At 35.3% G+C, this 11,799-nt stretch overlaps 1 protein-coding gene across 13 annotated transcripts in view; it reads right to left on the bottom strand.

Moving 5' to 3' along the window:
- Positions 1-2,790: 2,790 nt before the first annotated feature.
- Positions 2,791-11,799, bottom strand: part of LARP4 (La ribonucleoprotein 4) — a 62,226-nt gene continuing 53,217 nt past the window's right edge. For 9 of the 13 annotated variants that reach the window (XM_081059137.1, XM_081059143.1, XM_081059144.1 and 6 more), the window contains 4 exons: positions 11,409-11,570; positions 8,625-8,749; positions 8,354-8,522; positions 6,741-7,226 (listed from right to left, as the gene is read on the bottom strand). In XM_081059137.1, coding sequence (XP_080915263.1) covers positions 6,888-7,226; positions 8,354-8,522; positions 8,625-8,749; positions 11,409-11,570 — 795 coding nt within the window. In that variant the 3' untranslated portion in view covers positions 6,741-6,887. Of the gene's footprint in view, positions 4,097-6,740; positions 7,227-8,353; positions 8,523-8,624; positions 8,750-11,408; positions 11,571-11,799 lie in introns of those variants that run through there. The other 4 variants (XM_081059145.1, XM_081059147.1, XM_081059146.1 and 1 more) reach the window with 1 other exon arrangement.

The following is an 11,799-nucleotide window of genomic DNA, read 5'->3' as shown; positions in this document are numbered from 1 at the left end:
ACAATAGTTGGTGGCCTGGAGACTGTCCAGATGGGAGAGAGGATGATGACTGGAATTAAGGAAACAATTGAGGGAAACAAAGGCAGATACAAATCAAGTAATTTTTCGCCCTGTCCCTAACACTTTTAAAATTACCTCAAAGAAAACGTAATCTAATGAAAACCACCCTATGCTAGAGATAAACTATGTCTTTGGGACTTAAAAGAACAAGCATAACCATCTCAAAACTATACTCCTATCTCCCTCCCCACAAAAGGTTACCAATGTTTCCAATTATGGTGAACGGCACAAACTTCCATCCAGTCCCAAAACCACAAATTTATGATTCTGATGCCTTCCTCTCTTTCTCCGTATCTAATACATTCAAGTCCTATTCCTAAAAAGCTTCTCAAATATTCTACTTCGCTCCAACTGTATCTTCAGGTATAACCTAACCAGTCTCTCATCTTTTCTCCATAATGCACAAATTAAAAATCTCAGTAGTCTGACTCTTACTTTCTTCAGCCTCAGCTTGGAAGATGGAACAGTGTTCCCCACGCTGAATCCATAGGACCCTACAATTCTTCCAGTGCCTCACAGGTGGCATGTACAGGTTGTTCCCTCATCTGGAATACCTGCTTCCTTAACTTACTACTCCTTCAGGTATCTGTCCTGTTTCTTGGAGAAGCATTCTACCCCTGATTCATCCCCCACTCCAACTGCATAGATTCTAATTCCAGCTTTCATCTTTACTACTGGTCTAATTTTGTAATTATGACTGTTTCATGCTAAGCACCGTAAGGGCAGGAATCCATTGCTGCCTAGCACACTGCCTGGAATATAACAGCAACAAATATTGGCTGAATGAATACTTCACCCACCACGATTAGCTTCAATGATTAAGTGAAAACCCTCAGTTTGACAAGGTCATTGATACTTATAAAGGCAAACTTTGGAATGCAAAAAAATCAAAATTAGAACTTAGATGCATCACTCAAAAATACAAGTGTGTAAAGATAAGTAACAGCCTACATAATATTAAAGGGATGCTGGGGTCCTACTATGGTTTAGTAAGTCCGATACTTTAGGTATACAAAGGAAACAGGAGAAGGAAAGCAGCTTCAAAGATATGCGTAACAGCTAGCAAAACATGAATTTGAAAAGATAGATAGCTTGCTCCTTTACACAACACCAGAAGAAAATGAAGGTCGTTATTTGGGAGCATTATGAAGAAAGTGAAAACATCCCAATTCCCTTAAATTCTTATACAACCTAAAGACACTCTTGACAGTTTTTATTCCAGAGACTTTTAAGGAAATTCACAATCCTATAGTAGTAATGTTAAACTTTTCATAAAAACTGCCAGGTATATAACTGAAATTTAAACTTGGAGACATACTTAGGTTAGTATTTTCTAAATATATTAGGAACCTCAGTAATGAGAATCTTGATAAACCTATTCATTTTAAATACAACACAAAAGCCTACATAAAATTAAGTTTACCGATTCGGTTATTAGTCCACTAAAAATACACAATTACATTGTGTTCTTAATATGATAAAGAAATTTAAGTAATGTATCCCCCTCTCTTGGCCAAATAAACGAACACACTGACACAAGGCACTAAAGCTTTGTTAGCACGTAACACTTGTACACCTGTCATGTTGCTCACCAATATTAACTATCTCATTGAAATAATCAACTGTTCATTAGCAAATTAAAGGTCTTAACTGTTTAAAGGTCAATGCTACTAATGAACCACATACAGATAGAATAACACTCAAAATATCTTACTGTACTGTCCTCACCATTTCACTTAAAGGAAGCGCTTTATGGCTTCTCTCTGGCATACTCCAACTGCCAGCATCACTACTCTTGCGCTACGGGGCCATTATAAGTAACATAAGGGTTACCTGAACACAAGCGCTGTGATACGGCTATAGTCGACCTGATAACCGAGAGTGACCAATGGGTGGGTAGTATATACAGCGTGGATACGCTGGACAAAGGGATGATCCATATCACAGGCACGCTACTCAGAATGGCATGCAATTTAAAACTTATAAATTGTTTATTTCTGGAACTTTCCATTTAATATTTCTTGAACGTGAGTGCCACATCTAACTGAAACCACAGAAAGCAAAGCTGTGGGTAAGAGGGGGCTACTGTATTATTTTCGATAAAAGTTGAGCTGTCACATTTAGATACCAGCTGTTAAAAAGCTAGGGATTTACTAAGCTTTTCCATATTTGCCTTACATAGTTTTAAAAAGCTTAACAGACCTACTTACATTTCCCAGTGAACTTTTCCTTTAAAAAGCTACCCAAAACCTTCAGCTAAAGCTGAAGGGTTTAATACCATCAAAGCAAGACGTGGTTGAAGAAGATAACCTAAATGGTTTTCTCTTGGAAATGAAAGTTTTAAAAGCCCAGAATTTACATACTCAAGTCAGCCCAAAATCTGCCTGCCCAATGAAGGCAAAATCCTTAAGCTGTGTATTGCCATATAATTGTTTTCCCTTTCAATAACTGCTTCTGACACAAAAACAACTTAAGAAAACCCAGAATCAATGCTGAATCTTCTAGCTCTCTGCCCTCACTTTACACATGAAATATCACACATCCTGCTTCCCCCCCTCCCAAAAACAAAACACCAACTGAGACCAGGATAGTAATGGAACTAGAAAGAGAGAGTGGGCAACATATAAAATTATCGAAAAGTAAATAACAAGAAGTCATTAGATACAAACCACCTGGAGAAAAGGAAACCAGTTCTGCTTTTAAATAATTTTATTTTTTCTAATTTTTGTTACTTTAATTTCCCATAGCACCTTGGCAATGTTGAAAACAAAAATACAAATAACAAGGATGTACTCATTTTAACATAATAGCATGTGTTACACCATTTTTGGGGGGGATGGTTTTGACAACAGGAACATACCTAAGTAATGGACAAAACAGAGCCAGATAACTGGTTCTGACCACCCCCAAGGCAAATGTTTAAGAGATGTCACTCAAGGGACACCTGAATGAGAAAAAAAAATTAATGTGGATGTTTCTTCCACTATATGCTAATCAATCAGTGTTTTGTGCTGCAAAATTGAAAACCATTTTATTTTATACACAGCTTGTTGGTATCTGAGCTGTACTTTTAGGAATCGTCTACTCGACAATTTATAAGTTCTCAGCTTTAAAAAAAACTTTAATAATTAGGTGTATTTTGAAATAGAATTTACTCTCAACTTGAAAACAAATTTTCTTTCAACTTTCTAAAATGTCCTCAGTCAGCTAATGAGAACTGAAATGTCTATATATCTTGTTAGAAGCTCGGATTAGCTAAATTAGCATACACCAAAAGCCTAAAGTTAAATTAACAGCCACCAAATTGTAAGGAAATATAAAAAATTAGAAAAAAATCCCCCATTATATAGTTAAGAATTTATAAAAATCCCTCAAAAGGAATATATATTGTCCTCTTTTGCATTTTATCGTCTCTGTAAAAACAAACTGGATACTTTTAAAATATGCTTAACATACATGGCCAACACAAACATCAGACTTTTACCCCAGTGCTGTTCAACTGTCAAAGTGAAACCAGTGGACATGTAAGCCAAAAGACCAAATATTAAGGCCATAACTACTAAAACTAGAGAAAGTATTCGGTAACTTTTAAATACTATTTTCTGTTCCAGCAGATGCTAATACTCAATCATTAAGCTTTCTGCAAAGCCAACCTGCTTATTTAAAAAAGAAAAAGGAATGTGAAACAATATTTAAGCTACCTTAATTTTAGGAACCAAAAATAAATTAAAAACTGCATGTCATTTGATCACATGCAAATTAAGCACATAAGATGACAACAACAATAAACCCTATTACTGAAAGATTTTATCTTCTCCCAAAATCCAGTTGAAAAAAATTTAGACGGATCACTCTTTTGAATGCCAGTGTCTACATTTGCAAAAACGAAGTTATTCAGATTAGAGATAGGCCCTAGATATCATGAAAACCTTAATAATCAGGAGAGGAAATGGAGATAATTTTGCAATCTCTCTATACACCTCTATGAAGTGCAAGGCGGAGAACTTCTGTGACTCTTCTCTTCATGCAATAAGACCTATGGCAGAAGATCAATGTACCATACAATCAGTATCATTTGCATATACTTTTAGCCTTCAACAACCCAAGAAGTGTTAAGCCAAAAGGATGAAGAGAAAAATTTGACATATAAATTCTTCCTTCTAAAGAACCACCAAATAAATAGCTGAACTACAATGAATGGCCAACCCTTATCAGTTACAGAGTAATGCAGGGAAAAAAGCCAACAGTTTCACACAACTCATAGGCATCATTTAGATACAAACCTGAAATCTGCTGTAATAAAATAAATGCTAAATACATATTGTGAATATATATATTTTCTGTACACACATGCGCACACACACACACACACACACACAAATTCTGCCCTATACATCCCATCAAAATGGGAGCTATTAGCTGTAATGATGCAAATTAAATTAAAACTATATATTTTATAAGAAATTTTAAAAGGTCATGTCTTTAAATTAAATTTCTACTTTCAATAACATTTGGGAAAAAGCAAGAACAAACTTGCTTTCTTCAAAAAGAAGACTCTTTTATTGTGTTTCAATTAGAATATTTAGTTTTTAGAAGTTGGGTAAGTCACACAAGCATACAAATAATACAAGCCCACTTCTGTGACATGTTGTAAAAAAATGTTTTGTTTCAAGTGCAATAATTAAGTTTATAATCCTTGCCAAGTGATTTTTATAAAATGTTTATTCTCTTAAATCCAATGCATTCACAGAGTGTTAACACTTTAAATGTTTATCGTTTCCACCAACTGCAGCATTATTATCTAAGTAAACCAAAATAAGCAGTTTTATCATAGATGTAGTCAATGATTACTAATACTTTTTTAAAAAAGAACCTAAACTTCCCCCAAATGTTTAGCACAGGCAGTTTAATTGTATGTTTCATCTAGATGATTTTAAAAAAATAGTGTGTAGAAATGAATAGTTCCAAACTACTTAAATATATTACACCACATTATCAATCCACCAAATCAGAAGCAATTGCCAAGCTGAATAAGTTACAAAGAAATGGTAATTCTGGCGTGTACATAAATGTGCAGTGTTTTCAAAGCTTTGAACAGTTACGTACTAATACAAATCTCCAAAGCTTAACTTAAGAGTTGGAAGATGAGTTTCACAGTAATGTAATTTTAACTTCCATTTACATTCATTTTAATATATTACTAAGATGTTTACTCTATGTCACAATGGTGCTTTCCAGTGTTCACAATTTACAGTTTCAATTTGTACATATGTAATTCACTAATATAAGGGACAGTTATTACTATTACAAACTATCCCTTAAAAAAAAAAAAAACCCACTTTACACAGAACTCTGAAAATGGTATGACTTAAAACAGATTAATGTAACATGGTTTTTAACATTTTAGCCATTTTCTAAATACCAGCATGTAAACTTGCCTATTTAATATGAGAGCTACAACTTTATTCACTGAGAAATTATGTATTAATTTTCTTCAACTATCTTTCTCAACTTAACTCAAAAATCTCATGACTTGCTGGTTCTGTTTCTGTGAATTCCAAACTGTATTTTTTTTATTTTTTTATTTTCTTTTTTTGGAGAAAGGGAAGGAAGAAAGGCGATAAATACACTGTAAATACAAAAAGTTACCCCCAAATTAAGTCTTTAAAAAAATTATTTTTACTTCTATACTATTTAACACTGTAAGAGACTCAATTACAATGTTTCATCTTTAGCTCTAACACAAATAAATTACTGTAGGGTCAGTCTGCCCTACCGTTCTGGGATCTAAAGTTCTAAATACTTGAATAGAAGAGTAAAATACTTCACTGTTCAATTCAGAAATCTAGAACAGTTATGAGATTTGACTGGTCAAGGCAGTTAGAAACATACAATTACATAGGTGTTTGGTTATTTTGCTTTTGGGGGTTGGTAGTCAAAGAACAGACACTGACAAATGAAGTAACAAAAAAAGTTGTTTCCTATTTTAGGGGGGAAAAAATCACAGAGCAGTTTAAACTTCTAAAGTCCATTCGACCTATCCACTCTAAGACAGATTTTCAATTTTCTGAATAACCCCCATTCTTTCCTTGAGTATTAAACTGATTGGTAGTCATCTCCAAGTACAATCAGAGTTTTAACAGCTTCATGTTGCATGAAACATTAGTAAGGTCAAAAAGAGATTACATTTCAAACTGAAAAAAAAATCTACTCAAGTACGTATTACATTCAATTTTCAAATCATTTACTAACATGACAACAGATTTGGCTCCAATCACTCGTGCACACACACACACCGCAACAGGCACCCCAGCCACTGATCTGCTTTGCAACACAAGGCCATATAGGCAGAGATGGCATTCTCCAAGCCAAACTTTAAATAGATTAAAAAAAGTAATTTCTAATTTTACAGAAATGTTTCTTCAAAAAATATTTTCTCTCACTCCCTCATCTCTTATACTGAAGGATGTGTAATATGTTTTTCCCCAAGCTAAATCTGAACCCTCAAAATTGATTCCAGGCAGAAGATCTCTGCAAATTAAAATCAAAAACAAAATAGAAAAATTATATTTTTATATATGTATATATATATATATATATATTTATACTGATTGGACTCCTCCAGCACTTTAAAATCACTTTAGAGATGAATTTTGGGATTCTACTGCTCACAACTCCAAAATCCATAATGATTTAAGGACAGACTTTCTCCTGTTTCCTTCCTGGCTACCCGCTCCCCTCCAAAACAGTTCAGTACAGCCACGGCGGCCCAAGTTTAATGGGAAGAGAGAAGTTTTTGAATAGTTTTTTGTTTGTTTGTTTGTTTTTTACTTTGGTGATCTGGGTGGCACATATTGCTCTTTGCCGTTACGTCGAGTCACTCCCTGAGGTATAGCCCTATGGCCAAACTGGCGTCTCTGTTCCCTGATTTTTCCAGCTGCTCCCCTAGGAATGGTATTGCCTCGGAAGCCAGAATAATCCTTACTAGCCCTTGCTTCTGGCTTCTCATGTGGTTTCTCAATGGACTTCTCAGGAGCTCCATTCTCTTCATTTTTGGTGGGAGACACTACATTGGAGCGGAGTTCTCGTAGTGGCTGCACAGGAACTGGAGATGGCTCTTTAGGGGGCTTCTGGCACACTTCAGCGTAACTTAGCTTTCGGGGTTCCTTTCAAGTGAAGATAAGGAACAAAAAGATTTATGGTACACATTCTCTAAGTACTAAAATACAAAAAGGATAGTATTAACCACAAGCAAATCAGTAAGGCACACTAATATACAATGCTATCCAAGTGTATCAGTACAATCTTTTTAAAAAAATACATTTGTTGAAAAATGATAAAAACATTAGTAATTTATGTACAGAACAATAATTTTACTTAAGGAATGTATTTGAAGGATGTTCATGTCACATTATTTATAGTGATGAAAAAAACTGGAAATACAACCTAAATGTCTAACAAAGAAGGACAGATTAAACTAGTAACGGTCCATTTATATGACAAAATGAAATGGCTTCATTCTCTCTTCCCTGGCTACAAAGAACCCTGAAAAGGATTCCACAAGAATCTCAGCAGAGCTGCTGGAAACCAATCATATATTAATAGGAGACTAATTAAAAGTCCTAACCACCTCATCTGAAAAAGGAGGACAACGGGGTCCTCCAGAATGGGATCAGGTATGTAAAAGGTCTTTAGCAGTGGTCCTGGAATACAGTAGGCAATTAATAATTGGTAGCTGTTATTTTACACTATTATATTAAATGACAAGATAAAATATTCTTAACCTAAAAAAAATAAAGAGCTGTACACCAAAATGCTACTATTGTATCAGTGAATAAAAGGTGTATAGGTAAATTTTGTGGGTTCCGCCCACACCCGCTTTTCTGTATTTTCCTAATTATAAAAATAATTCTGGAAAGTGAATAAAAATGAGTGGTCCCTCATGGGTTCCATAGATTTAATCATTATACAAAAAAATTTCAAGAGGCTCAAGGCACCTTTACACTAGCCCAAAAAGGATATACACAACATAAGAAGCTTCACTTAACCATAATATGATCAGAGAAAAAGCAATCAAAAGAAACAGAATGAATAGTTAACTTCTTCACTCCCTCAACATGGCTAAAAATTCATTTCTTCACAGTGACTTTAAACTCCTTTAGCTTCAGGAGACCCAATTTGGGCTATTTCCAAGTGACTCTGCACTAGCAAAGAGTTACGGGAAAAGAATAACTTCTCATTATTTACCCTATTTTTTTTTTTTCCTTACATAAAACTAAATTCATCAGGTTACCTGCAGGGCCACAGTTACAGCTACATTTACGTTACTATTACAGGGGGAAGCAGTATTTGTCCTTGATGGCTTTGCAGTACTTGGGGAAGAAACTGATACTGTCGTCTGGGTGAGAACATCCTTCTGAACAGTGGAATCCTCTAGTAAATCCTTTTCTTGCTGAGTTGTGCTAAGGAAAAAAAGAGCTGACATCAGACTTAGCATAGCACACAGAGACAGGTGAGCAAATGATCAGAAGAAAAAGTCCTCAGTCATATACTGAAAGCTGTACCTTAATGCAGGAGGCTCAGCTGTACAGGGAGGACTGGTACTCATACTGAGTTGCTGGGCAGAGATACAATCTGTCTGTTCATCCTCTGCAGGCACTGGACAACTAACTCTCAACTCTTCATTATCCTTAAAGTAAAAGCAGATTTAAAAATTGCACTGAAAGTACAGGATAAAGAACATAATATTATAATAAGAATGTATGGTGCCAGGTGGGTACTAGGCTTATTGGAGAGGGGGGGACGATCACTTTGTAAGTTATATAAATGTCTAACCACTATGCTGTTCACCTGAAACTAATATAATATTGAATGTTAACTGTAATTGAAATATTAAGCTTTTTTTAAAAATTGCACTTACATAAATACTTCTTCAAATAAGATATACAAAGGGCCAACAAGCATATATTAAAGATGCTCAACATTATTAAACAGCAGGGAAATGCAAAACAAAACCACAAAGAAACATCACTTCACACTCACTAGAATGGCTATAAATCAATAAGCCAGACAATAACAAATGTTAGTGATGATATTGGAACTCTCATACATTGAGGGTGGCAATGTAAAATGGTACAGCCCCTTTGGAAAATAGCCTGGCAGTTCCTCAAAAAATTAGATGTAGTTACCATAAGACCTAGCAAATCCCACTCCTGGGAACGCAAACAAGAGAGAAAACATGTCTGCACAAAAAACCTATACACAAATGTTCATAGTAGCATTATTCATAATAGCCAAAAAGTGGGAACAACCTACACACTCATCAACTGGTGAATGGATAAATAAAATGTAGAACAGTGGTCTCCCCCTTACCGACAGGGGCTATATTCCAATATCCCCAGTGGATGCCTGAAACTGCAGATAGTACTGAACCCTATATACAATTTGTTATTTTATATGTATATGATTTTTTAATTTATAAATTTGGCCCAGTAAAAGATTAATAACAAGAACTAATAATAAAATATAACAATTATAATAATATACTGTAATGAAAATTTTGTGAATGTGGTCTGTCTTGCAAAATATCTTATTGTACTGTACTTACCACTTCACTTAAAGAAAGCAGTTTACAGCTTCTCTTTGGTCTACGTTGTTAGCATCACTATTCTAGCACTTTGGGGCCATTACTAAGTAAAATAAGGGTTACTTGAACACAAACACCGTGATACTGTGCCAGTTAGTCTGATAACCGAGAGTGACCAACGGCCACGGAGCATATACAGCGTGGATACACTGGACAAAGGGTGATTCACATCGGAGGAACGCTACTCAGAATGGCACACAATTTAACACATACGATTTGTTTATTTCTGGAATTTTTCATTTAATATTTTTGAAGTGTGATTGATGTGGGTAAATGAAACCATGGAAAGTGAAATTGCATGTAGGAGGGGACCTACTGCATACATACAATGGAATATTATTGCATGATGCAAGGAATGAATAACTGACACAAGCTACAACAATGGATGGATCTCAAAAGCAATATGTTATGTGAAACAAGCCAGTCACAAAAAGACAAAATACTCCATGATTCTACTTATGTGAGGTACCTAGAACTGTCAAATTCATAGAACAAAGTAGAACTATGGTTGTCAGGGGCTGAGGGAAGCAAGAATGAAGTTGCTGTTTAATGGGTAGCACATTTTAGTTCTGTAAGATGAAGAGAGTTCTGGAGATGGTTGCACAACAATGTGAATGTATTTAACACTACTGAAGTATACACACTTAACAATGGTAAGATGGTAAATTTTATGTTATATGTGTTTTACCACAATTGAAACAAGGAAAACAAGAAAAGAGCCCTAGAAATTAACATCTAAAATACTAAAAGCCAGGGTAGCTGGTTAGCTCAGTTAGTTAGAGAGTGGTGCTGATAAAATACTAAAAGCCATTTATTCAGTAAACTTGGGAAGACGTGACCCACCAATATGGGAAAGTAAAACAAGAGTCAGAAAAAGAGGGGATCCAATGAAGGAGAATAAGGAAAATTCCCAGGATGACGGTGAAGTCCCAGGAACACAGCAGTACGCAGGTCACCGAGTGTAGGACAGGAGACATACTAATCATAGACTGTGAGGCTCAGTTAGGAAGAAAATATGTAATATTGAGATGTGACTTATAAATGAGGGTATGTCGTAGTCTAACTGGCACTGATTTTCACTTTTTTAGTGATACTAAAATAATGGGGCATCTTATAATTGATGGTGTCCTAGATCTGATGAAGTACAATGTACTGCAAGGATGAGCCAAGTATGTTGGTTTCAGAGAGCTCAATCCTTAGCTTCTAGAATGTAAAGTTCATAGGCAACATCTAAAACTGAAAAGTCAAGAAACAGCAGTGTAACCATGTTAATTAGAAATACAGGGAGAGATGTCAGGAGAAAAAGCTCGAGTTGAAAGTTGTTGCAGGAGACTACTATTTTCATTCTAAGCCTAGATCTACTATGTATAAGTACTATTAAAATAAGACTGAGTTTACCAAACGAGCTTAGAATTCATTTACGGCACTGGTGAATTATAGGCACTTAAGTGGAAATGCCTTTCCATTCAGCTCCCAGTCATCAGTTCTACCAAATTGAGTGACTGATACAAAGACATACAAAAGTGAAGAAACATTTTATTGAAACTTGTGTAGCTTTATCATAAATCTTTTTATAATACTCAAAGCATGCCGAAAATCTCATGAATAAAAACTGTTAGAAATACTTAAGTACAAATAAAACTTTAATAATAACCTTGAAAACATAGGTTAACATAGTCCCATAAGGCGTTTCAGTGTTTACCTTTTCTTTGCAGACACCTTTAACAACATCAGACATCCTACTCTCCAAAACAAGTCCACCTGGTGTTCTTGATGAACTCCCAGGCAAAGGAGGAAAATTTGAGGCTAGTAAGTCAAACTTTGGTGTTGGAGCCTTAGCTTCAGCTGTTGAAGGATGGGGTCTCTAAAAGACACAAATCATAAAACAGGTCATGTGTCTGTCTCAGTCTCTAATCCTGCACCACAGAAGGTGAAAGTTTCAAAAAACAACCTCTACCCTAATGCACAGAATTGTTCCCCTATAAATTCCTGGCTTCTCATCTCAGTCGAACTCTCATTAGTCTTTAACCATCCTACTTTATCTTTAGTCAGCTGTTTCTTTTGCAACCTTTGCCCCACTCCTAAGCCTTCTA

This window comes from Rhinolophus hipposideros (assembly GCF_964194185.1).
Source record: "Rhinolophus hipposideros genome assembly, chromosome: 9".
Taxonomy (NCBI): domain Eukaryota; kingdom Metazoa; phylum Chordata; class Mammalia; order Chiroptera; family Rhinolophidae; genus Rhinolophus; species Rhinolophus hipposideros.
This window is presented reverse-complemented; position numbering and strand designations above follow the sequence as displayed.